Below are 27,932 nucleotides of genomic sequence, written 5' to 3' on the forward strand. Positions count from 1 at the left end.
AAATGTTTTTTTTAGGATTGGAATGTTAAGGAATTTCTGAGAAATTGTTTGGGAAAAGCTGGCGACCAGTTTTTTCAGTATGTGACCCTCGGTGAAGAAAGTTTTGAGACCCCACGTGTAAATATTACGGACTAGTTTGATTAATATCTTCTGTGGAATGGAGTTGGCCTGTGAGCCAGTTGATAAGGTCCACTTTAGATGCTCACTGAGATGAAGTCTCAGGTGACTTGCTACCATCTTGTGTGACGTCAGCCATGACGGTTTACTTATTGTTCCTGAATATTGTTTTAACTCCGAATTGTACCACTTTGGAGGTTTCATTGTATGGTTCTTAGCCGTATAAAGGTCTTTTCAACACAATCAGATATAAAACACTCGCCCCTGCGAATCAAAGCAGGCTATTGTTCCGTCAAACTGTTATTTCCGAGGTAAATTCTACTTTTATGCTCAACTTTTTACTCCAGTGTTGACAGGATGTTGTAATAATGTAGCAACAAGACCCCGTTCACCTTTCCAAAAATGATGTTTAATGAATAACTTTACATTCATTGTATCCTAACGTACTTGACGAAATATCCAGATACTAACTAGAAAATCAAATTCTGTGTCCTTTAACGCCCACCCCTTATCTGAAAAGCCCCAGCTGTGCTATTCAGTGATCTCACACACTCCGGTGACTGTATGCATGCCATATTTTCAACTTTGAAGAGAGCATATGACCTGCTAAGACTCTTAAGTGACCAGCAAAACAAGTATGGATAAGCTTTTGGAATCCAGTCACACTTGGAAGCAAGCAAGAGGGTGGCTCAAACTTGGAAGATGCAGTGGTTGAACATCTTAACTAAATATTTACACCACAAATGCTTTTGTGATTGAGTTGCCTGTGTGTGTACTCCTGTGGGTGGGGGCATCTCTCTCAGGAGCCCTCTTAATGAATGCTAGTGACTTACAGGAAGACGATTTCCAGCCACTTCTCCGCAGCCTTAATTTGAAGCCTTTTCACTGACTGCAAGTGGAAGGGTGGATGGGTGTGCATGCTCTCAAAGGGGATGGTGGGGGGTTGTGAAGTATTGTGCGCTTGAACAGCAGAGCCCCACTCAAGCTGAATGGGCATTGTCATCTGGATTTCTATGGATCACCAGAATACTATCGGAGGGGGTTTGTGGATGCATTATGGTGGGAACATGTTTGCTTGGAGAACAAACTCTCTTGAGTCCAGACAATATAGTTGAGTTTAATCTTAATATAAAAAAAAGAAAACAATATTGCATCTTCGTATACATGGATAGGGAATCACTACATCAAACAACAAGACAAGAAAACAATTCCAGGAACTTGACAAAATGAAATGAGACTTCCTGTAGCCATCATGAAGCCAGCAGGTGCTCTTAATAATGGGCATAAACATTCCGGTCAGGTCCAGAATTAGATGGCAAACTTCACATGGAATGCCATTAATCCCAGCACATGGAAATATACAAAAGTGTATTAGACATGTTTGTATGTCCCCACGACCGTTATGGAGGAGGCGTGCACTCTTTTTCTGTTACTCTACAACTTGGCAAAGCAACAGTAGTCAATGGTGAGAGTTCCTCTACAAAAAAATAAAAATAATGAAAACTTACAAAAGCATGTACCTAACAAAGATACTCCTTTTTGTCGGCGATGTGTCCACAAAAGTCCTGAAGATAGGAAAAATAAAATGTCCAACTTATTTGGGGGAAAAAAAACAAAAAAAAGTTTGTGTTGGGGGCAAAAAAGTCTAAACATAATTCCGTTTATCATACTCCCCGTTTTGCGTGGCTCGCTTGGTGGTGGGTGCGTATTTCACCGAATATCCAGAATTCCCGCTGGAGGGGCAGGAACAGCACAGCAAAGCCCCCCCAATCAGCAGCAGCGCGGTGGCCGCCCAGCCGATGTAGAGTGCGGCGCCGATCTCCCTCTTCTTGGAGGCGGGCACCTGCGGGTTGTAGAAGTCCGAGATGATGTTGTTGGCCATCCAACAGAGGGGCACCAGCACGAAGATGCCGCTGATGATGTAGATAACCCCTCCTGCGTTCACCACCCGGGCTTTGACGTACTCGTTGCGGATACAGTTGGTGCACTGCGCTCCCGCGATGACCACCATGAGCCCCAGAACGCCCATCACCGACGAGATGATGGTGAGCGCCCGGGCCGCCTGTAGGTCGTGGCTGAGGGCGAGCACCGAGTCGTGCACCTTGCATTGCATTTGACCAGTGCTCTGCACCACGCACGACATCCACAGGCCGTCCCACATGGTCTGAGCCACCACGATGTTGGCCTCGATGAAGGCGGTCACCTTCCACATGGGCAGCCCGCAGGCAACCATCACCAAGAGGGAGCCGATGACGCACAACGACAGTCCCAGAATCTCCAGTCCAGCCGACACCATGTTCTCTATTTGTGCTCTATCAGGCAAGTCCAAAAACGTGTCTTAAAACCCTCTCCTTTTTGACCTTGCTCGTCTTCAAAGTGACTTATTCGTCTTTTTATTTGCTCATCTCTCGCAGCTATCCTCCACTCCTTTGTGCTAGCGTGAAAACAACTGGACTCACAGTAGCACCGGACCACCAATATTTCTGCGGGGTGGGAATGTGCTCTGGTCGAGAAGAAACTTTCAACCAATCAGCTTCGGCCGCATCCCCAGTGGACCAATGAGACGGCAGGGAAGTTGTGAGGCTGAATAAAGCGGTCCAGAGTGCATTGTGCTGTTTGAACAGTTATTTACAAGGAGTAGGGGGGCAGGGATTGGGCCGAGTCGTGTGTGCCCATTATGTAGCTCAAAGACACTGGTTTGATCTTATGATGCCTTTAAATTTAAAATTCAAACATAAACACGCTGTCCTTGTGAGGCTCTATTATGTTGTCAAGACAGAGTTAGCATACTTGGCACTCTGTCTGTTCTCAATCGGTACAAGGGCGAGCAGGAGCCTACCCCAGCTGGCTTTGGGTAAAAGGCAGGGTGAAACCGGCACTGGCAACCATTCACATACGGCCAATCTAGAGTGAAATTAATCAAAAATGTATGTTTTTTAACTGTTTCTGGTGAAATTCAAAATCGTGTCTCCTCTCTGTAATAGGCTATTGCTTTTACGTAATAGTTGTTACATTCTTTGTGGAAATAGCACCATGCAGATCTTTGAGAAGAAGAGCCAGAATAATGTGCACTTTGCCAAACCAAATTAAAGAGTTATAACAATTATGACTGTTGTGATAGCTCTGCTATAGGCATACATTTTATTTTTGTTTTCTACATTGCAGATATAACCAGATGATATTACATCATCATGTATGTCATCTCTAGCCCCTAAAGCAGCAAACCATGATTTAGTGCATGATTATTGGGACCAGCATTGAACTAGTTTGGCAACAGAATTTACTCTACTGTGCCCAATTTATTTTATGGTTATATATATTGTATTTCTTTTTTTGTCTTTTTAACTTTCTACAACAGCCAGCGTTATTCCTTCGTGGAAATGTGCTTGCAGTTGATGTCATATTTGTATGTGTGTATTCTTCATCTTTTCTGTCGAAAACAAAAAACGTGTGAACCACCACAAGAAACCGTGACACTGCGGTCGCCATATTGACTCTGAAGAGCTAACGCTTGTCTATTGACAGTTGAGCCGTAATGGCGTCTCATGGCGACAGCCAGACACTCACCAGTGGGTGGGCCCTTCTGGAATGACTTCCGGGTTTTCTTTCCTGGGCTGGGACACAGCGGCTACAAGCGAAACTGTCTTACCTACCAACTGTATCTTAAAGTTGTGCTCAGGTAAGACCCGAATGGTGGTGGTTTAGTGTGGTTTTATTAACAAAGTATGCGGAAGCGTTGAATAAACGTGGAATAGGACACAGACAAAGCGCGAGGGTCACTGTCGAAGTGAATTGGCAACATGACAACAGCCGAAGTAACAACTGTTGCTGGCTAAAGTTAGACAAGGACTCTTGCGTTTCTTATTGTGTGTTATAGTTTAAATGTTGTTTTTTTAAAGAGACTTTTTTATATTCTCATACTTTTTGAATGTTAACAAGAGATCGTCAGTGGGTGTCTGACACACAGACAGGGTGTGGTGGACACCCACTGTCCGAGAAGCCATCACCACAACGGGGGGGGGTTTACCTCATTCAAGAAAGGACCCATGCTAACAGCACCAATTGTAACATTAATAAATGCATTATGTAATTTTATTTTTTACCTTTTTCGGTGTTTGGAAATGGTCATTACACATCAATACACATCATACACATCAATATGTCACAATGTCCAGTGCATTTCATGACATCCTCTCAACTTACCTGCATGAACCCGAATATATGAAGATACAGACCAACCCCTGTTTTCAAGATCTGTTTTTGTAAAAAAAATGTTTTTAATTGTGAAAAACTTGTGCAAACAGTAGGGACATGATTGGGCAGCTTCTGTGTCTTATTACTTGAGATGTGCTGATCAATCAGGCCGATTTCTATGGGGAAAGTCTGTGACAAGCATATGTCGAATAATGCCTTTTAATGCAGATCACAAAAACCTGTTGCTTCTACCATTGAAGCCTGCAGCTTGTAGAGACCCATGTGTGTAGTGTAGTGTCCTGTGCTAATGTCTTGGCTAGTGTCCTCCTCCCTCTTCCCTTCAGCCGTGTGGCGGCAAACCCAAACAAACATGTCTGCTGTGTGGCACTTATATTCTATTTGTGTATGTATTCATTTGTGAACCCTAAATATAAGAGGACAGAATTTTTCAAGGTGGGAAAAAATACCTTCTTATATCTGCATCAGTGTGGTAGTTTTCTTCCTTCCGGATGCCAAGACACCCACTACTTAACAAACCTTAATAATTATTTCATAAGAATTAACGGCCTCCAGACAATGCACTATGCACATACAGTGAAGAAAATAAGTATTTGAACACCCTGCTATTTTGCTATTTCTCCCACTTAGAAATCATGGAGGGGTCTGAAATTTTCATCGTAGGTGCATGTCCACTGTGAGAGAGATAAACTAAAAAGAAAAATCCAGAAATCACAATGCATGATTTTTTAACAATTTATTTGTGTGATACAGCTGCAAATAAGTATTTGAACACCTGAGAAAATGAATGTTAATATTTGGTACAGTAGCCTTTGTTTGCTATTACAGAGGTCAAACGTTTCCTGTAGTTTTTCACCAGGTTTGCACACACTGCAGGAGGGATCTTGGCCCACTCCTCCACACAGATCTTCTCTAGATCAGTCAGGTTTCTGGGCTGTCGCTGAGAAACACGGAGTTTGAGCTCCCTCCAAAGATTTTCGATTGGGTTCAGGTCTGGAGACTGGCTGGGCCATGCTAGAACCTTGATATGCTTCTTACGGAGCCACTCCTTGGTTTTCCTGGCTGTGTGCTTCGGGTCGTTGTCGTGTTGGAAGACCCAGCCACGACCCATCTTCAATGCTCTGACAGAGGGAAGGAGGTTGTTCCCCAAAATCTCACAATACACGGCCCCAGTCATCCTCTCTTTAATGCAGTGCACTCGTCCTGTCCCATGTGCAGAAAAACACCCCCAAAGCATGATGCTACCACCCCCATGCTTCACAGTAGGGATGGTGTTCTTCGGATTGTACTCTTCATTCTTCTTCCTCCAAACACGCTTATTGGAATTATGACCAAAAAGTTCTATTTTGGTCTCATCTGACCATAAAACTTTCTCCCATGACTCCTCTGTATCATCCAAATGGTCATATGCAAACTTAAGACGGGCCTTGACATGTGCTGGTTTAAGCAGGGGAACCTTTCGTGCCATGCATGATTTCACATCATGACGTCTTAGTGTATTACCTACAGTAACCTTGGAAACGGTGGTCCCAGCTCTTTTCAGGTCATTGACCAAGTCCTGTCGTGTAGTTCTGGGCTGATTCCTCACCTTTCTTAGAATCATTGAGACCCCACGAGGTGATATCTTGCATGGGGCTCCACTCCGATTGAGATTGACCGTCATGTTTAGCTTCTTCCATTTTCTAATGATAGCTCCAACAGTGGACCTTTTTTCACCAAGCTGCTTGGTAATTGCTCCGTAGCCCTTTCCAGCCTTGTGGAGGTGTACAATTTTGTCTCTGGTGTCTTTGGACAGCTCTTTGGTCTTCGCCATGTTACAAGTTAAAGTCTTACTGATTGTATGGGGTGGACAGGTGTCTTTATGCAGCTAACGACCTCAAACAGGTGCATCTGATTCAGGATGATACATGGAGTGCAGGTGGACTTCTAATGGGCAGACTAACAGGTCTTTCAGGGTCAGAATTCTAGATGATACACAGGTGTTCAAATACTTATTTGCAGCTGTATCACACAAATAAATTGTTAAAAAATCATGCATTGTGATTTCTGGATTTTTCTTTTTAGTTTATCTCTCTCACAGTGGACATGCACCTACGATGAAAATTTCAGACCCCTCCATGATTTCTAAGTGGGAGAAATAGCAAAATAGCAGGGTGTTCAAATACTTATTTTCTTCACTGTATGTAACCATTCAGTGAGTCATTCATTTTCTACCGCTTATCCTCACGAGGGTCGTGGGAGGTGCTGGAGCCTATCCCGGCTGTTTTCGGGTGAGAAGCGGTGTACACCCTGGACTAACCAATGAAAGACAATAGTGTACTGTATGTGAATTACACATTAGGGCAATTTGTGCCTTAACACACTTTTCAAACTGCCCTCACTGTAACCCGCTATTATTACATGCACTGTTAACCCAATGCCTCATTTGAAAACACTCATTTATTATCCCATTGTCTTGGTTTATACACACTAGCGGGGAAACTCCACTTTAATGGGCCCACATGCTCCTAAATCAGAACCACATAAAAGCTACATCGACAAGCCATTCACAGCATTGACTTTCACACATTATCCACAAATCCCTCTCGTGGTGCATTCCTTCGTTGTAAAAGCTTTTCAATATCTGATTAATCCTTGACCTTTGATTGTAACAAATAACTTCCTCCACAATAACAGAGGGAAACAATAATGTATTTTCTTTACCCGTCTGTCCAAATGTGGCACAGGGCCACTATTGAGGAATTATCCTCCATCTCTGCTTGTGTTCTGAGTTCAGTTCAGTTTTGAGAGTACACACTTTGTGAACCGTAATCTCAGGCTGGCAGCTGCCCTCTCAGTTTAGAAACAATTTAGCTTTTTACGCAGCTGAGTGCAGGTCAGTTTACCATTGTGAGGACAACGTGTCAACCAATAATGAACGCAACAAGGGCTCTGATTAGGCGCTTTCATTGCTCTCTGACATTTTTCTTTATCTTGTAAAAATTTACTAGCATCGGAGCACAGAGTAAGACATCTGTGTGACATAACAATCTATGAGGGGGATGCTTCCTCCTGCCTTGCGGTGTAGTCTGAATAAACACACAACATTTGATTCATGTTGACAGCACTAAGTGTCTTGCAGTCTTATTTAATTGTCTTGGTCAACTCTCTTCCCCTTATGCAGCATTCTAACGTATTTAGTTTGTCATGTAACGAATGAAACCTTGTGTGGCTAGATAGAATGCTATGTAAACCTCACTCTCCGATAGACAGTGAGTTGACATCCCGGGGATTTTAGCTCATTGGCTAGGGCTTCTTGACTTAACTCTCAATCAGTGAGGATATATATGGACGCAGGTTTAGGCCCGGGTCAGATGCAGGGCTGAACCACATTACTGTCAGTTAGTGGGCTTTGCTGTAATAGATACCTGTGTCTCAAATAATTGCATTGTGTATGTTTGACCAAAGACTCACTGGATCTCAGGTGATGTTATGTGAAAGGTGCAAGAGATTGGAGAAGCCCTTTTCCCCTGTCTTATAGACCAGTAGAAGTGTGGAGGGAGGGCCAGCCTATCAATTCATATAGATCACTGGGTTGAAAAAGGCACACCAGAGGCATAACGAATGGATGGCTGAATGGTAGAAAGCATCCAGACTGTTAAGGGCACACTTGGAGGCCATACACGCTTGGTATTCTGCAGCACTTTGTCTTTAGTTGAGGAAATGTAAAGGTCTGGAGGTCATTTTGAAAGGTGACTGTTCTTTTGAAGGGGACCTATTATGCTAATTTTCGGCCCTTTTTATTGAGTTGTGGACTCCTTTAGAGAGAGCCCGCTCGGAACGCTCTCTAGACCTTCCAGAATCTGCAAACCATCTGTTTAATTTATGGCTGATCTCCATCAGGGCACGGGCAACGCTGGTAACGACAATCAAAGAAGGTGACAGACTGCTGGCGTATTTGCTGAGAGAACTGTGGGGGGTTTTCGGTGCCAACACTTGAAGAGTAGAAAAGCGATGAAAGAATTTTCTGGTGTGCTACTGTTTAACCAATGTTGTTACATGCACTGTTTGGACAAAAACACATTTGTGTAACATCTTTCTGTGTACTAAATATCCCATTATAATGACATGGACACCTGTGGCGTATAGAACGGTTCTATAGTCAGGAAATTACGGCATCTGCACTTTCATCTGTAGGCTTAGCTTTAGGTTCACAGTTTTCCATCATTGTGCTACAGCAGTTGTTTAAATCAGAGTGTGATGCTATCACTTTGTGACCCCCCTAATGTTTAAGTAATTTCCGATCTTTTTTCCATATCCATAAACGGTCCATCCTGAGCTTTAAACTCTTGTGTTTGTCTTCTGAAGAGGCCCGCTGGTTTCCTCATGGTTGAAAGCTTTTCTCAACCCATGTATTGTGGCCCTTTTCCTGCCCTCTGAGCTAATATTTTCAAGTGGTTCTAAGACGGCTGACTTAAAGACTAATACCAGTTCTTTATTACTCTTGCCCACCACTGCTACATTTGCTACCCCCCTAGAAAATGATTAAAAAACCACTCATTGTCAACAAGTGTCTTTGCCTGTGCCAAACTTCATTTTTTTCACTTGCATGGTTTGTGTTGCTGTGATGTGTTGCCAGAACATTAATTTCATTATGCCTCCATCTTCATTAAAACGCCATTGTGGGAAAGTATTACTATGGTCTTTTCAGTCAGAGCAGTAGGACCATTTGCACATTAGGACCCTCACTGCTTGTGAGGAAGGAAAATAGTTCTTGCCTCGCATTGGTGGCTTCCCTCCAGCCCCACCATAAATCAACTGTAAATGCATTACATGCCAACAACTTTGGCTTCACTAAGGTGGCATTTTCCCTTTTGGCCCAAAACAATTTAATCTCCCTCCCGTCTGGCTTGTTAATAACTGTGAGAGCGCAAGCAGCTCAGCAACCCAGGCCATTGCTAGTATACAGACATTATTAAGAAAGTACTAATGAAGTGTGCCCCCCCACTTATCTGTCTTGATGTTGCCACTGTGATAATCATCCTGCAGAGATTGTTAAGAACTGGGATTTGTGTGCTAGTGAGTGTTAAACAAATGCGGGGGGGCTTTATACTAACTTAGATCTTGACATGGCTTGAGTCTTTTGAGTCTTTCATTGACAGTACCACGTTCTATTTCTACTACCTGGTCAGGGTGCCGACATTTAAAATGACATTTAATACACATGTTAGCTGAACCTGTTGCGGTCCAGCTTTCCCGCTGTCTCCTCTAACATGGAGGAGGAGACCGTTGTTCTTGTCCATTGTTTGTTAGCTTGTTTTGACTGATGTGTGTAGTGCGGCATGGTTAATTTCAAGTGGAATACCAAAAACAGAGCCAACTAGAGCCAAGCACAGCTGGTGCTATACAGTGGAAAAGCAGCATTCTCCCCTTGCCCCCTGGAAGCACAGGGATAAACAGTCATTGTTTTCTGTGAGGGTTCCCTGAAACCACACTGTCAGTTTGATAGATCTTCACTCCACGCAGTTTAATGGTGAGAAAAGTGACCAGCAACTACCTAATGTGTCACATGCCAGTGGACAAAGGTCACCTCAGGTTCCCATGCCACCTTTGCACCACTCTCCCTCCTTTTCCCTTCAAGCGCATCTCCTTTTGGCATCGTCCAGCAGTCTGCCTCCTTCGAATGCTTATCACACTCCACATGCCAAGGACCACTGTGTTGATGATAAAATGGAGACTGTTCTTCCTGCTCCGTCATTATGTGACTAATTTATCACGCTGACTTGTTGATATGTCCTCCATTCAGGGTCATAGAGGTAGGCGGGTCCACGGGGATAACAGTTTTAATGGAAGTCTTGGAACAAACCTGGTCCCCATGGTGCTCCATAGCACGTATATACTCTCATATTGAGGGTGTAATCATCAGTATGGTTGGAAGTGTTTGTGCGCTACTGCTGAAAGGGGGCTTGGTCACAGTGTAAAGTAAAGTTAGATTGGGGGGTCGGGAGGTGTTATAGACTTTCTGAACAGTCTTTGGATTTACAATATTTCCTATGGGAAAAATTTATTGGGTTACAGGGCTCTACATTAAAAACAAAAATGACTTGCCCATGGGGAATCCTTAAGGTGAGAACTACTTGCCCGAACTTGCCCCATGTAAAATGAAAAGACTGCCATAATGATATCATCTAATTTTTGTGGCATCACATGAGAATCTCAAAAAAAGATTAAATGATTATCATTTGTTGTGGTTGTTTTCCTACATGGATCATGACGTTGCATGGAAATCTGGATTGTCAAGAGACTTCTAGGCACTTTGCCTTTTATAAGTTGCGCACCACAATGAAACATAATTGAATAGACACATTTGTGTAGTAGTAAAGTGTTTTTAATCCAGAAAAAAATGCTAAATGGTCAAACAATAATTTGTGAAGCAAAGGTGAGAAAAATACACAGAGAAATGGAACCGCTAGATTTTGTAGCTTGTGCAAAATCAGCACTTGGTATTGGATCTAATCAGTGGTGTTTCATTGTGACCACTTCAAATTGTCACAGCAATGTGATTCACTCACCTGTGCCATCATTTGATATGCTGCCGCTAATAAAATACTTGTTTAGGAGGCACTGTTTCATCACTTTTTGCTGTTTTCCTTCACAAGTTGTTGAAGAATTAGACCATGTTGGCAGGGACGCCATGATAGATGTTTTCCTAGTCAAACCATCGCTGGTTGATCGCGAACAAGAACGGGTGTGGGTAATACGCGGACTGTGGAGAATAAACGATTCTGATTGGTCCATTTCAAGATTTGCAAGGATTGGTTTGCAAATTACCACCGGAATTACACAGTCCGTGTTTTACCAACACCCAACAAGAACCGCTTTAAAAAAAACTCTTGGCAGAGTGCACTTGCCCGACGGGAATATCACTGATTGGATTTACTTGCCTGAATTTGGTTTTAACTTGCCGCGGGCCATCGGTACATCGTTATTGTCGAGCCCTGGGTTAGCATCCGTTGGAATGAATTAATGACACTAACCAAGGTTCCAATCATTACTTGATTCAAAGAGAATCTCTTTCTTTACTGTCAGGTTTGACAGACATCAGATATGTCTCAATCTGGAGAAAAGGCGAAGGTGAGTCAACTTTTACACATGTGCTAACCGACCAAAAGAAATTTAGTGATATGTACGTATATTTGGTCTCTGTTTTGAAACTAATCTTTTGTCTCATCAGTTCCCAGATGCAACTGGTTACGTTGGATTTGCCAACCTTCCAAACCAAGTTCACAGAAAGTCTGTGAAAAAAGGCTTTGAATTCACCCTCATGGTTGTCGGTGGGTAATGTCTTTTTAAGACCAATTAATTTAAACTATCACCATATATATGAAGTCTGACACTCCATTCACACTTATTATCCATTTACACTTTCTTTGTTCGTAGGGGAGTCTGGTTTGGGCAAATCAACGCTTATAAACAGCCTGTTTCTTACTGATCTCTACCCTGAACGCTACATTCCTGGCGCTGCAGGTAAACTCCCACAGACACACAAGCATTTACATGCACGCACATACTGTAATAACAGAGAAATGTCTGTTTTGCACTGTCTCCAGCTGAGCATTATTTCAGCAGGAATTCTGGGAATGCCTTATATGTCTTGACTTTGACTTAAAAACAATGATCCAGGCCCCCGTGGGTGATTCTGGAAAGTAACATAGTCTTTTTATACCACAAAACACATGCTTTCGCTTTATCTGCGTGGAGCCTAGGGTTGTGACAGTGTTACACAATCCAGTGAAGCAACACATTGTGGAAATGATAAATATTGTATGACCAGTGGGGTTTCTTTCTCTGTTTTGACGCCCACCACTCCACAGAGAAGATCGAGAGGACGGTGCAGATTGAAGCATCCACCGTGGAGATTGAAGAAAGAGGTGTGAAGCTCCGCCTCACCGTGGTGGATACCCCGGGATATGGTGATGCCATCAACAGCCAGGACTGGTGTGTTTGTAAACCTTGGTTGAATGAGAACATCTTGGGACCTTTGTGTTTTTTTGTGTTACCTTCTGTTCTCAACTCCCTTTTCACAAATTTCTCTATATCTTATCTGACCACCCTCTGGCTAGCATAGTGAATGTGTCCAAAAATATAAAGTTCCCTTAAAGTATCACTTAATTAAAGGTTACTAATTTATTCGCTACCAAAGACGTACAGTACTTACAGTATTATTTCAACCCAAGCACTTGCTCCCAAAGGCATTCATTTGTCTTTTAGGTTGTTTTTTTGCGTGAGAGGTGCAAAGAGGTGATGATGCATTTCCACCATCAAGATCATGTTTGGTACAGTTTTACAGACTTTAGAGTCACACAAAATCCTTCGATGTCAGCTTTTCCTATCATTGTGTAGAATTCACCAAACGTTCTATTGTTCAGTGAACAATGAGCTGTGTATAGACAATCGTGAGACAAGTTAGTCATACCCTACTGATGGTGTGTTTTTGCAATAGTAATCATTGCATGCCATACATTTCTGGTCGGATTCTGAATCATACGGCTTCTGGGATGTAGGTATTTTATTGTAGTTGAATGTGGTGCCTGCTTACATCCTTCTCTTTTCCATGAAGCTTCAAGACCATCATTCACTACATCGACAATCAGTTTGAGCGCTACCTCCACGACGAGAGCGGCCTGAACCGACGGCACATAGTGGACAACAGGGTGCACTGCTGCTTCTACTTCATATCACCATTTGGACACGGGTAAATTCATACATTAGCCTGAAAGTAGCAACCGCGATATTACCTCAGTCACTTTTTCATGCTAAATTAGTCAGTGTAATCACAATCATTTTTAAGCACATATAATCTTTTTCATCTAGTCTAAAGCCTTTGGATGTGGAGTTTATGAAGGCCATTCACAGCAAAGTTAATATCGTCCCTGTCATCGCTAAGGCTGATACACTGACGCTGAGGGAGCGGGACCGCTTGAAGAGGCGGGTAAGTTTGATACACACGCACAAATGTAATCAAATTTGATCTTATTTCACATTCACTGGCTGCTCTGTATTTGAAACATTGTAAAATGTGTGCTTGCCTGTTTCATTTACATTGTTTCTATTCTTTGGAGAATGCCAAAGGGATACTTATAATGTAGATGAGCTCATTTCATCCAGTCTCAACTCGTCCCTCATACTTTGCTTTGGAGCACATCCAAGTGTCAGGCTGCATGCACGCTTCTCAGCTTCCTGCTGTGGAGAGGTGGAAGGACGCGGTAGTGCAACACACGTCACAGCTGATCGCCTCCTCCGCGAAACCTGACTTCACGGGGCTTTCCTGTCTCTGTTGTTATTACTCTCTAACACAAATTACTTTTTCAACTCAACTTTCAACCTGTGGGCTTTTTAATTGGAAGTCTCCCCAGTCTACTCCTTGTAATCTCAGCCCCTCCACCCTCCTCCTGTGCCTCATTCAGGCACCGGAGCCGGTGGTCTGATAGGCATCGGGTCACCTCGTCAACTCAAAAGAGGGAAATGTGGTTCGCTGGAGGTTTCCACAGCAAGACTGCTAAAAACCACAGAGGCAGCATTTTGTGGAACTGCAATGTGGCAGTTTTAGGGCACACAACAATAAATTTACTGTGACCCCTAGTCACAATTTGATGTCATTTTTGCACAGATGCACAAAATCAGCCGACCTGCTTGGTGATTAATTTAAGTTCTCTTAACTGGAAGATAGACATGAAGTTAAATGTTGAATAATCAATTTATTTTTTTAAATAATAAATATAATACCCTCCTAATCCTTAGACCAATTGAAAAATTGCAAGAATTCCAATTTTGCACTGCCGTATTTTAAGCAGGTTTAAAGTAGACCTTAAAAATGCAAAAAGAAGTAATGGGACCATTTCTGTCAGGTATTCACACTCTCATGATCTGTTGACGTTTCCTCTTTGTTCAAAGCCAACCTGTGAATTGAAGCTGGGAGGGTTTCCTTAAGTCCCTATGGCTGTCTGGAGGGCAGTAAGAGTGTCAGCGGATGTGTGATTCATTCTCACATCAAAAGTGAAATTCCTACATTTGATGCATTGGCCTGAAGGGACCTGTCAGTCGAAGCGTATTTTGTTGTGTTACTTTGTGGTGTTCCTGTGTTTCAGATTGAACAAAACGTTTGTTTCCTGCCACCGCTGACCGCCCAGCCACTCTCCCCAGGCTCCTAAAAACTTTATGACATTTTGATTCAGCTGGAACGTCAGGTGTTTTGTTTTAGTGTTCAGCCACTTCTTCGCTGACAAGTAAACATTTAGAAATTCACATCCTTTAAATCCGTGATGCAACAACTGTTTTGTCCCTGTGGTTCATGGAAAAGCCATTATTGTCAGGAAATACAGACAGTTGGTTAAGTTATCTGGCATCATCTAGTATTCCCCAGTGTGGCATGTTAACCAGTTTACCCCCGATTTGGCTGGTGTGGGTTCAACTATTATCTCTGTCCTCATTTACTGTAGATGCATGTCGTCACCATACAGTATCTCAAAAAAGTGAGTACGCCCCTCACTTATGATCAACCATTTTTATTACAGTATATCATCTCAAGGCACAACAGGCCATAGAAACAAAAATTGGATTTTATTAGTGTATATAGCTTGTATCCCAGTATAGATTCTCAACTCATGCTGTACTACCTACTGGGTAGTGTCTTGCCTTCAGACAATCATGATAGCGGTTGGGGCTGCATCAGTGCTGCTGGAACAGCACCTCCCTTGGGCCGTGTACCAGCTTCACAACACACCTCCAAGATGACAAGTGCCTTAAAAATCATGTTTGAAAGTGTCTCTTAGTTGAGCAAGTGGCGTTTGTTGTTTGAAGCAGATTATCTTAAGTGGTTCTCATGGGTACACGTATGCATCCTGTCATAAAGTAAAACAAGCAATATGCCTTCCGTTGGAGGTGCCGCTGCTCATAGTCGTGAATCTGACAGAAAGCTACAGGGTGATTCATAACCTGCACATTTGTCCCACAATATATGTATATATTTTTTTGCTGGACATTTGTCTTAAAGTAAATGCGACACCTCAGCATACACTTTCTCTTATAACGGGGGGAAATAGATTGTACAGAACAATATAGGTTTCCTGCCATGTGTCATAGCTCATGTCAAGAGAAACCGTTGCCTCAATCAGGTCAGACTCATAGACAAAGTGGGGGAAAAGAGTTTTCTTTTTCTCACTTCTGATTGTTCCTCGCACAGTTCACTTGTTTCCTCCCTTGGCAGAACCCCCACCCCCTCAGAAACCTCTGGCTTTTTTTTTGTCATTTGCTCTAATGCCATTTTCCTGCAGCAGGGTTGTGGTGGTTTCTTGCTCATAAATTTCCCAGAGGAGGGTATATTGAGAGGCTGATCCTCTCAGTCTGGGACCTGGTAGTCATATCCTGTGTAGGGCTTTGCTCTCAATCAGCTTGACCGTTTAAAAAAAAAACAACAACTCAATGAAGAGGACAGTCCACATCTGGTTTAGATGGGACACAACAGTGTATCTTTTTACTAGAATTCTACAGCTGCAGCGATTGTTCGTGGTGCGATACGCCATTTGAAGTAAAACGGCACATTTTACAAGCTTTTAATAGACAAGTTCAAAAGTTTTCCTGGAGCCAAGATGATGCAAGGCTGTAACTTCCTTTTCGTAGAGAAGAATACATTGAAATGATGGCCAAATGTAAGGTTTTGGTGAATCAACCCAACCTGTTGGATAATAGCCAAGTTTCCACGCACATCTTTTTTGTTTTTCTCCCTCATGTAACTGTCCAAAACCACAGGTCATGAAGGTTAGAGAACTCAATTCCTCCCCTTTTCCCGCACAAGTGTTCTGGCAGTAGACAATAGTTGGAGCTCTTTTTCCTCTCCGCTCCCTTCTGTTTCCTCCATGTCCTCATCCCCTCTCCTTTCTTCCCTCAGCCACCTTTTTGCCCCCGCCCCCCACATCACTGTCACCCAGCCTCACTGTCTCTCCCACGCTGGGCCCTTACTCTCCTTCCCTCCCTCTCTCCCTCCCTCCCACCTTCTCTCACGTTTGGCCGCTCAGCTGCTGTATATCACCCCCGGCCGGGGGTCGCAGTCACAGTTTTCCCCTCATTGTCTGGCTGGATGTCATCTCCACAAAGCACTCGAGCATGCGCTGCTGTGTGAACAAATCCTGTGGCCCTGCAGGGACACATTTTTGTCCCAAGTAGATCGTGCTAGCCTGTGTTGTCGCCAAGTTTTCCGCAACTACAATAACAGAACTTCAAAGCTCTTATTAAGCAGTGGTGAGGTCTACTGAGCTAGTGTGATTGTCAACATCTGTAAGTGACAAACATATTGTAAAAGACAGCATGCAAAAAATAAAATATAGTGTAACTCAAGTGAGTACGGACCTCACATTTAAGCAAACATTTTATTATATCTTCTCAAGGGACATAGAAATTAAACTTGGATATAGCTGTAACTCAGAGTAGTCACTGCTCAGAAAGCAGTATAGGTTTACTATCCCCTGAAAATGAAGAAACACGCAGTTATTATAGTCACTTGTCATCTTGGAGGTGTGTATGGGCTCATTATCATGTTGGAAAACTGCCAAGGCAACATTTTCCCAAGGCATGGGATCATGCTCTGCTTCAGAATGTCACAGTACATGTTAGAATTCACGTTTCCAGCAATTAACCACAGCTCCACTTTGCCAGCAGCACTCATGCGGTTCTTTGTAATTTTTAATGAGATATATAATTAGGTATTACACTAATTTGATTTCTTATATAGCTTGTAGTACAATATACTGACCTACACCGGATTGGTTTTGGTATCCTCAATCTACACGCTAAAGATTGCAATTTCATATTCCTGCTTTATTTTTAAATTCATTTCTTGTTAATAATAAATAGAGAGAAACGTTGTTTTCATTACACACAAAAAATGTACCAAACCCAACTGAAACCATAGCCCAAATACTGGAGTACGGTCCGTACCATGGGTTACACATATAGACAAACAACCATTCACACTCACATTCATACCTATGGACAATTTGGAGTCGGCAATTAACCTAGCATGTTTTTGGAATTTGGGAGGAAAACGGAGTACCCGGACAAAACCCACGCATGCGCGGGGAGAACATGCAAACTCCACACAGATATGGCCGAGGGTGGAATTGAACCCCGGTCTCCTAGCTGTGAGGTCTGCGCATTAACCACTCGACCGCCGTGCAGCCATTATTATTATCATTATTATTATTATGTGCTTGTGTCCCTTTTTTCAGGAGCACTTTGTAAACAACAGACCACATCAAATAACGATATTGATAATACTTTGGAAAGAACGGGCGGGCCGTATTCAAACACTTAGCGGGCCGGATGTGGCCCCTGGGCCGTAGTTTGCCCACCCCTGGTCTATATGGTCAAGGTACATGACCAGTCTACTGAGGTCAAGAGCGCTCTGGAGCAGGTTTTCATCCAGGATATCTCTATATATTGCTGCATTCATTTTCCTTCTATCCTGACTAGTCTGCCAGTTCCTGCTGCTGAAAAACATCCCCACAGCATGATGCTGCCACCACCATGCTTCACTGTAGGGATGGTATTGGCCTGGTGATGAGCAGTGCCTGGTTTCCTCCAAACATGGCGCCTGGCATTCACACCAAAGAGTTCAATCTTTGTCTCATCAGACCAGAGAATTTTGTTTCTCATGGTCTGAGAGTCATTCAGGTGCTTTTTGGCAAATTCCAGACGGGCTGCCATGTTCCTTTTACTAAGGAGTGGCTTTCGTCTGGCCACTCTACCATACAGGCCTGATTGGTGGATTGCTGCAGAGATGGTTGTCCTTCTGGAAGGCTCTCCTCTCTCCACAGAGGAACGCTGGAGCTCTGACAGAGTGACCATCGGGGCCTTGGTCACCTCCCTGACTAAGGCCCTTCTTCCCCGATCGCTCAGTTTAGAAGGCCGTCCAGTTCTTGAAGAGTCCTGGTGGTTCCAAACGTCTTCCATTTACGAATAATGGAGGCCACTGTGCTCATTGGGACCTTCAAAGCAGCAGAAATTTTTCTGTATCCTTCCCCAGATTTGTGCCTCAAGACAATCCTGTCTCGCAGGTCTACAGACAGTTCTTTTGACTTCATGCTTGGTGTTTGTGCTCTGACATGCACAGTCAACTGTGGGACCTTATATAGACAGTTATTATATTTCCAAATCATGTCCAATCAACTGAATTTACTGCAGGAGGACTCCAATTAAGCTGTAGAAAGATCTCAAGGATGATCAGTGGAAAAAAAGATGCACCTGAGCTCAATTTTGAGCTTCATGGCAAAGGCTGTGAATACTTATGTAAATGTGATTTTTTTGTTTTCTATTTTTAATAAATTCAAAACATGTCAAAAAAAACCTTTTTTCACATTGTCATAATGGAATATTTTGTGTAGAATTTTGAGGTAAGAGATTTAATTCAGTTTGGAATGAGGCTGTACCATAACAAAATGTAGAAAAAGTGAAGCGCTGTGAATACTTTCCGGATGCACTGTAAGTCATTACTGGAAGTACAACAGGCAAGCAGTGTGTATTATAGGGTTGTAGACGCATCTTGGAGAAATGCCTTCTCTGACAGATAGCCAGGGCAAGCCGGCAGCCTGCGGAGCCGCATACCACCACTAGCAGCTACTTTGGAGGGAAATGGAGGCATCATCTTCAGATAGACAGAACTAGGGTTTTAGCGCTAAAGGCTAGACCGTGAATCCGATTTATTCTGTTCATTGATCTGCTTGCATTATGATTCATTAGTGGTGAGTACTTATACATTTTATAATTAAAATGTGTCTGTAAGGCATATAAAGGGCTTAAACCTTGACCATCGAGAGTAAATAATGGTAGTTGATTTGATTGTCTTATGTCTGTCTGTCTGTGATGTCTGTCTGTTTTTTTCAGTAGCTCTATACTACTATACAAGCCATACACTGACTACTCTTAAATTTTTCTCACTTCTATCGTATTTTATGTTGGTGTATGAGGCCAGCCCAGTCCCCCTCTTTTTCCTGTTACTGTTTTAAACACGCGGACGTATTTATTTTTCTGCCCTCCCGCAGTCATTGTGCCAGACCATGGTCTGAGTCTCAGCAAATTTTTAGACAAATAAATACACGCTTTTCCTCATCAGGCAAGCTGCTCTTTTGTATACAATAATCCGCTCTGTGGTGAAAGACAGCGTGAAAAACGGCAGGTTTCCTTCTTCCTGTAGAATCACCGCTTTTTATTGTAGAGAGGCTTTTGATTTGTACAGGCAACAGAGAGTGATGTGTGCCCGCCTCGTACTGTCCCCTAGTAAATCTGCCTTAAATGCAAGATTACTTGAATAGCGCGATTGTTCCTCTCCATGCTCTTTGATCACAAGGAAAAGTGGGTGGTCTTAACAGTGCTAAGACTTAAACCAAGACAATAGGAGTTAGTGAGGTGTGTGAGCACGTTGATCACTGTTAAGTCATGTGACGCATTCAAGTTACCAACGGACTTCCCCTGTACTTTCCATTCAAACAAATCCAGCTGTTCTGTTCCTGTCTCTTCTAGTTAAAACTGTCCCTCAAACCCTGATCTGGAATGTGCATGAATGCCTTTAATCCTGCTCACACAAAGGTATTGTTTCTTCCAGTGCTACTTTACGTGAGTGTGTGCAGCTCAGATGAGCGGAAGATGTGAAAATGACTTGTGGCGCTGCTCCTCCTCTTAACTTTTTATTCCCAAGGACTTGACACCTGATTATACCAGTTCAGATTGTTAAGGTAGCTGGCAGTTATGCGTGACTGCGTGTTTGCACCCTCCCTTCTTCAGGTATTGTTGAGGCTCCCTCATCCTCGTAGACTCCCTGCAGATAGTTGTTTGCTGGTTAGAGAAAAACATAGTATGTTGTGTTATTTTTTTTTTTACCAAAGTTTGACAAACATGTCTCAAAATGCAGGTTTTACATGACAATCATGTTATCATTCTGTCTAAATATTGCCAAATAGATTTTTCTTTTTTTAAAACAAAGGACAAGCATATATTTTGCGGGGGAGGAGGGTCATGGTCTGTTTCATGCTGTCACAGTTCATGTGGGAATTCATTTTTTTATTGTTTCACTCCAGATTATGATGCTTGACTGTAAAAAGTCAAAAGTCAACTTGTTTAGCTCCGGTTCGTTTCGAGACAGTTTTGGACTGAAACGTCTGACAAAGACCACACAGCTCATCCACATGCATCATAAAGATGACCATTCTTTGACCAGATTCTGTCCACAGTGAAATAGTAGGGATGCTTCCATCAGGGTTTTTTTATGCTGCCGATTCCGATACCAAAGTTGTTACTTAGGGAACGACACTACACTGCATGAAAGGATCGCTGAGAGCTTTAATAATGCTTGCCAAAGGTGATCGGCATTGAAAAAGGCATTTATCGCCGTCTGCCAGTCATGTCATTGATTGGTGACATTTCCCAATGAAATAGTAAAACTGTATTCTTGGATCAGCACATTTATGAAGCTGTGCCTCTGCCTGTGAAAGGTTTGTGCATGGGGGCCTAAAGAATTTACTTTAAACAGCCGAAAGTATCTTTCCATGTGCGGCAAAGCATCTAAATGTGCCAGAAATGGCAGTCAAATGTGATTCATAATAAAAAAGAAGACGTTCTTTCTCATGTTGACAGTTTCTCAGAATCTCGACATTGATACATTAGTCTCCACTTGAGCAGCAGTGGCTGTGATTGCTCTTGGATAACCTCCCTCAAGGTGTTTGTATCATTATGAAACATGATCAGAAAGTTTATCTCAAAGTGCATCAGTCATAGCTTTTATCCCCACCAGCGCCCCTGCAGAAGCTTGCAGGCTCTGTGAGGTTACGTAAATGTGTGTGTAGTTGTTTTTGCTCTTTTCAGTCTGTTATGTTTTGCTGTGGCTTTTTGTGGTCCACATTCCTCAGGAAGAAGTACATTTTCAGGCAGATGGAGATCTTTTCTGTACAGTTAGAGAAAGCAATTAGGGAACTTCAGTGGAGGTCAGCCTCTTCAAGTGCAGTGCCGTTTTTCTAACATTTTTTTTTCTTGCTCTCTGCTTTGTTGATTTCCTAAGAACGCTCCCGAGCTTGATTCTACTTCCCAGTATTGTTCCCAGGGGTTGGCTAGGCCAGTGGAGGCTCGGCTCTGTCTTCAGCAATTGGCCACAGAACTGTGGTTCAACTATGTGTTTTTAGTGTATGGTCACTGTTTCCCCCAGTCACACCCCATTGGTCTCTCTTTTTCAAGCATTGGCTCTCCAGTGTTCTTTTGTCATCCACGAGAAGGTGTTAGTGGTGTTTTTGTGAGAAGAAATCATGTAAATATGATTCTTTCTGTGTGTCGCTGTAATGGTAGGTTTTCAGAATGATGACAGCTTTTATTATTGACCTTGGGTTATTATGTTTATGTATTGTTGTGCAGGTTATGTGTACTTGGGCATCATTTTGCTGAGTTTAAACTCCACGAAATCTAGCTGGAAAATATCAGCCTCCACCCTCACATTTGTCATAATGCCTTTCCATAAACAATGCTTCATATTCAGCAATCTTAACCAGAAGTTCAGGCTTCCTTTTCTAATTAATACCAAGGTGGACTCTTGTAGGGCATTGTTCACTGCCCTGACTTACACTTGAGTGGAACTACATGGCCAAGCATAACAGCTCAGAGAGAGGAGGTGCGGGAGGTTCTCTAGCTGTACAGGACGGTCATAAAATCAAGATGGCTCCCACTGCCAAATTTTCTGTGCCAACAAAAATACACAACTACAAGGAGGAGAGTGTGGTGGAGCAAGAGAGATTAAGTAGATCTGCGGGAGACTACAAGGATTTCCAGGCAGGCAGGCTGTGATTCTAGCACCTAATCATGATTATAGAGCATGCTTAGGACGTGTTGCTTAAACACTGTCATTAGCTCGTAAACAACCATCCCGTAGCATTTGATTCAGCACGATTGTATTGTAGGCAGCTCTTCATTTTTATGCAATAATGATGCAACAGTAGACGTCCCTTCACTGTGTTTTGATGCTTGTGCAGTACTGGCCCGGTACAGCAGCTAAATTAAATAAAACACTCACAATGAAAGAAAACATATTTGCGTTCTGGCATGTGGCTGTGGGCCTCTGTAAGGAGACCAGTTTTATCCAAGAGGAGACTGAGGGCAGCAAGAAAGCAGACTACTGTGTGGAGACTGTGCAGTATAACCGATGAAATGTGTCAATTATGTGGAAGTTGAGCTAAGATTCCTGGTGCTATGACTCAATGTTGCGTAGTACCGGGATTTTTCTATTGGCAGCAATGTCTAGATAGGCAGTCGTTGAAATTGAAACATAAATATAGTGGAAGAAAGGAAAGTTTCATGTTTGGTCATTTCAAACGTAGCATGCTACCCTCCAATTTGTTAATTGTCAAATTAAAGGGGAACTACACTTTTTCTTGGAATTTTGCCCATTATTCACAATCCATAAGTGAAACATGAACACATATTTCTTTCCCTTTTCTGTGCATTTTATCGCACAGAAAACAAGTTAATATGAGCTAGCTAGCTTGCAACGGCCTGCATGGGAAATACAGGTACTTATTTTGACTCTAAAGCCCTCACAAAAAAACGCCAACTGACTTGTATATTAACCAAGCTATAGCGATAATGTTATTGTAGCAGCTAACATGAAAAACTATTCTTATCTCACGAACTAACACAACGCGTCGCTAATTGAAAGTTTCAACGTCATTCACAGACGGAAGAGTGGAGACCGAGCTCTCAATTTCGCTACAAAGACTGAACAAGATGCTCGCATAAGTATGTGTATCAATGTGCCGAGAAAATACATTTTGTTAGTGTTTTAAATCAACAAAATACGGCAAGATACTGCAGCTATTACATGCTATCATCACTGTATGTGTCAATGCACGATCACAGCATTTATATCAAACCATGCAACGTTGTGAGAGGGTTTTTTAGTCGAAATAGGTGTATCCTAATGACAACATTGTAAGCTTGTTCATATTAACTCGTTTTCTCATGTTATAATGCACAGAAAGGGGAAAAATATGTGTTCATGTTTCACATAAAGTGAAAAAAAGTGCAGTTCCCCTTTAAGGGTTTCAAACGGAGTGGGGAAGGAGGGCAAAGTAAGAAGCAAAAAATTTACCACTTCCACACAGAATAGGAGGATAATGTGTTTTCACTGTGTTATGCCTTAAATTACAGTTGGAGTGCAGTGTTAAGGTAATGTAATCTAAGGTAATGTCTCATCAATGCAACATTACTGCTGCTGAGTGACCACAATACTGCATATGTGTATATAGTCAACCACCAAACAGCAATAATTTTTTGAAAAACTGCAATAGAGCGAGGGAGTGACGTTCCAAATACAATGTAGCGAGGGACCACTGTTATTGCAATACTGGTAACATTCAAGAACATGAAAGCCAGGTTAGAGTTTACATCTTTAAAAGTCTCCTGGGTTGTAGAATCACATTCTTTTGACACATGAAACCGAGGTCAAAAGTATGGAGGAAGGAAAGGAACAGCTCATGATCCAAAGTACACCACATCACGTATCCAACATGGTTGCTAATGGAACGCATTGACCAAATAGTGAAGAGGGTTTGTGTGCTGGGGCTTTTTTGAACTGAAGTTGTTGTGCAAATATTGCAATGCTGTGTGGCTAAAATGCTATCATCTTTGGAGTTTTGCTGGTCTACTTGTTTTTCAAGGTGTGTTAAATGATACTTGATACTGTATTAACCGATGATATGAGTATATTTCCTGATAACAACATTTCCCCAAATGCCTCCAGCTTGTAGAACTACTGTAGCTTTGTTATTTGTTTCTTCTTTTCCTGCAATTGTTTGACTCTTGTTTGTTTTCTCACTGAGTGTAGACCGTCTACTAGCTGGTGCTGCTGCACCAAATTGATGTTTGTCCAACCTCCACATCGGAGGCATTGCAGAAGAAGCCCTGGTCTTCAGTCACGCTCTCCAAATCATGTTTGTTTTTACATCAGCAACCACAACAATACCCGACCCTCCCAACACACACACACGTAGACAACGCACATATAGCTCACTGAGAAAACAATCTGCAGCCATAACAAGTGCGCAAACAGGAGCTCCACTCTGTAGGAAAACCTGCTCTCACATCCCGGGATCGGGGCTGACTCACCCTGTCCTTTTATACTCTCCACTACATGAAAGTGGCCCAAAAAGTCAGGAAAACAACGCATGTGATTTCTTGGCTCCGTTACATAACAATAACTGTATGCTCTTGGGAAAACAAAAGACAAATGCTGCCTTGATGTTTAGAATAATAAATAGTGACGTGTGTCCCATGGCAGGGGTAAAGAAAGCTCCTTTGTTTTAACTAGCCTTTGAATGAAACACTGTGAGAACTTTAGGACTCTTTTTGGATTTTAAACACACACCAGAAGGCTTATTTTTCACCTGCCACCCCCTTTCTGTGTCCCCACTCGTGTCCTCCACGGGGGTTTTAATTAAATGTGTTGCCGCAACAACATGCATACGTGCTCCCACCCACCCATTAGTCTGTAAGGCTGCCTTATTCTCTGTTTATGGCTCAGAACTGCAGCTGTATTTTCTCCATGAGAGCCAGTGTGCTTTAAACAAAGAAGACTATATTGTCAGCAGCTTAAGATGCTCCTTGGAGGATTAGTTGTATTATTAAACATTTCGGGTTTGAGATCGAGAACAGACACCTGCAGGCGTCAAGAAGGGAGCGTCAGAGAGGTCACGACCCTGGCCGCCTCACCCTTTTTTTTCCTCTTGTTTCCACTCATCAGATCCTGGATGAGATCTCAGAGCACGGAATTAAAATCTATCAGCTACCCGATGCGGACTCTGACGAGGATGAGGAGTTCAAAGAGCAAACTAGAGTCCTCAAGGTGAACGATTGTACATTGTTGATCTTCTGTTGCACCCACACATCTCTAGTCATATCTTCTCCTCCCAGGCCAGCGTCCCCTTTGCTGTCATTGGCTCTAACCAGCTGATTGAGGTGAAGGGAAAGAAGATCCGTGGTCGTCTGTACCCCTGGGGAGTTGTGGAGGTGGAGAATCCAGAGCACAATGACTTCCTCAAGCTCCGCACCATGCTTGTGTGAGTCCCCTAACCAATGAAAATGCATTAAAAAAAAGCGGAAGGAAAAGTCAAGTGACCCTTGAAATAATGGCTTTGGAGACTTGCAGAAAAGCGTTACTTCCCTCTAGAGTCTGAAGATATAATTACATGCATGTGTTGGCTGTAGGACGCACATGCAAGACCTCCAGGAGGTTACTCAGGATCTGCATTATGAGAACTTCCGCTCAGAGAGGCTGAAGAAAGCGGGAAGGTGAGACAATTTTATGTGAAATAACACCTCAGATTTTAGCTGCTGTTGTCCGAGGTTCATTGTGGAATGTCCCCTGCAGAGCTGTGGATGAGGACGTGATGGACAAAGACCAGATACTGCTACAGAAAGAGGCAGAGGTAGACATACTGCAGAAATTTGTGTTTCCAATTTTCTTATCTTGTGTATGTATTGTTTACACGTTGGCCCATCATTTGGTAATAATCTGCTTCCTAATTGCTCTTGATAATCCTGTTTATGTTACGGCGGCAACACGTCTTTGTGAACGGGCGAGTGTTATCAGAGCTGTTTGTAAACAATGTAATACATGTTGTACAGGATGTGATACCACCTCCTGTCCGGATGTCCTGGCCCACTTTTATGGTGGGAATGACCTCCATAGTATCAGCCGCAGAGAAAGTAGCTCTTTTTACAATACAATGTCTTCAGTGGATAGGAAATTGCTTTTATTTTTTTGTTTTGCTTAAGTACACCAAAGTACACCATCTGCATGTTTGCATTGTCCATAGGTATGAAAGTGAGCGTGAATGGTGGTTTGTCTAGTTGTGATTGGCTGGCGACCAGTCCAGGGTGTACCCCACCTCTCGCCCAAAACGACACTATTGAGGATAGCGGCATCGAAAATTGTTAACTGTTAACTATATTATTTAAATGAGATATAATCAACAATTAAAGAAATAAAAGATCAGTGATACATACATGTACTGTAATATTAATTAAATGCACATATATATGTAAAAATAAGCAAATCTATAAATTACAAAAGATGAACTATTGCAATAAATTATCTGCTGAATTTTTATGACCACTACGATAACTTCAATTACAGGAGAGACAGTATAAACTGCAAACATCCTATCTCTACTTGTGCAGTTCTTCCTTGTACCCACAAGGTGGCGACAGATACCGCAGAGGTCGTCGACTAGATTAATAAATGAAATGAAGCTCGTCAATACTGCAAATAATAAAACCATAAAATACACATACTAAAATAATACTTAATATACAAATACAGTGATCTCTATGTGTATATATTATATCAAATATAAACGTTAAATTACTTTTAAAAATGTTTTATTAAGTTAAAAAAATAAAATAATGTTTTGCTCATTCTATATGACTGCTAAAATAACGTCAATTATAGAAAAGTATAAAATGCAAAAATCCCATCCTTACATTGTGCAGTTCTTTCTTCTACCCACATGGTGGCGACAGATTCCACATGACTACCCCCAATTGGCTAAACTGCTGGGTTTGTTCTATTCAAAGATCACAGCTCATCATCATGTGTTGTTGTCTTTGTGTTCTTTTCCTGCAGCTGAGACGCATGCAAGAGATGATTGCTCAGATGCAGGCACAAATGAAGATGAAATCAGACGAATGAAAGTGTTGGAACACACACACACACTAATCTGCTGTCACCCAACCCAACTTGCAGGAGTTTCCAAGATGCCACTGTTGACTCCTATCTGATTCAGAAACTCCACACTATTTTCTTCTTTTTATTTTTAAGCATGATGACCAGAATTCAGCTGCAGTCAGCGTCTGACTGTTAATGGATTCTTTTAGTGTCTTTGAGGAATTAATATCAAGTGAGTCAACACTGGTGATATGGTATACACTTTTAATCCTGATCTTTATAGTTTGCCAAGCTGCCGTTATCTGTACTTAACATGTTTACCAAAAAGGTCTCTACTCTGAACTGCTATTGTTAGACCTTTTGACCATATTTACATCTGAAAAGTAGAAAAGTTATTCGCTTTATTTGACTGTTAATGAAAAATCACTACAAATGCCAGCATGAAATTACATGTTTCTCGTTGTGTCACCTCATCCATCCACTAAGGTTGCTGTCAGGGTCCTATAATAATGCACTCATAGTGCCATGTCATGGATATTTTATTTAAGAGACGTGTGACGTCATCACTATATGAAACAAAAAATGTTAAGTTGTGTGTCAAAGCGAGTATCATTTATTGCATGCAATGGCCAGTTTCTAGTTCAGCACAGTGTTGTCCATGTACAAAAAAAATTAAGAAACTGATGTAACGAACGTGCCATTCAGAATGATTCGATTAACTGCAAAACACAACACTTGTTACATGTGTTTTTGTACTTCCATTGAAATAAACCTTTTGTTTAGCGAAAACACATTTTACTCTCTTGTATTCGTGTTTTTCAAACATTTTGAAGTGTGCCATGTAATTTTTGACAGTCACAACATGAGGTAA

At 42.2% G+C, this 27,932-nt stretch overlaps 2 protein-coding genes across 2 annotated transcripts; one reads left to right on the forward strand and one right to left on the reverse strand.

The window, feature by feature from the left end:
• Positions 1 to 1,214: 1,214 nt before the first annotated feature.
• Positions 1,215 to 2,619, reverse strand: cldn5a (claudin 5a). The gene has a single exon (XM_058069734.2). It carries the CDS (start codon positions 2,411 to 2,413, stop codon positions 1,763 to 1,765), a length of 651 nt encoding a protein of 216 aa, XP_057925717.1. The 5' UTR covers positions 2,414 to 2,619; the 3' UTR covers positions 1,215 to 1,762.
• A 1,029-nt stretch (positions 2,620 to 3,648) lies between these two features.
• LOC131127647 (septin-2A) lies at positions 3,649 to 27,854 on the forward strand. The gene is made up of 12 exons (XM_058069731.2): positions 3,649 to 3,796; positions 11,398 to 11,442; positions 11,543 to 11,642; positions 11,749 to 11,835; positions 12,183 to 12,306; positions 12,929 to 13,063; positions 13,183 to 13,300; positions 25,136 to 25,237; positions 25,306 to 25,451; positions 25,600 to 25,683; positions 25,763 to 25,820; positions 27,020 to 27,854. Exons 2-12 carry the CDS (start codon positions 11,416 to 11,418, stop codon positions 27,083 to 27,085), a joined length of 1,047 nt encoding a protein of 348 aa, XP_057925714.1. The 5' UTR covers positions 3,649 to 3,796; positions 11,398 to 11,415; the 3' UTR covers positions 27,086 to 27,854.
• The last annotated feature ends 78 nt before the right edge of the window (positions 27,855 to 27,932 follow it).

This window comes from Doryrhamphus excisus, linkage group LG3, assembly GCF_037039965.1.
Source record: "Doryrhamphus excisus strain RoL-2023G ecotype Guam linkage group LG3, RoL_Dexc_Guam_v1.1, whole genome shotgun sequence".
NCBI lineage: Eukaryota > Metazoa > Chordata > Actinopteri > Syngnathiformes > Syngnathidae > Doryrhamphus > Doryrhamphus excisus.

Coding starts and splice junctions, on each gene's coding strand:
- cldn5a (XM_058069734.2), bottom strand. CDS start 2,413: ATGGTGTCGGCTGGACTGGAGATTCTGGGACTGTCGTTGTGCGTCATC.
- LOC131127647 (XM_058069731.2), top strand. CDS start 11,416: ATGTCTCAATCTGGAGAAAAGGCGAAG. Junction 12,307..12,928: donor GCCATCAACAGCCAGGACTG/GTGTGTTTGTAA, acceptor TTTTCCATGAAG/CTTCAAGACCATCATTCACT. Junction 25,452..25,599: donor AAGCTCCGCACCATGCTTGT/GTGAGTCCCCTA, acceptor TGTTGGCTGTAG/GACGCACATGCAAGACCTCC.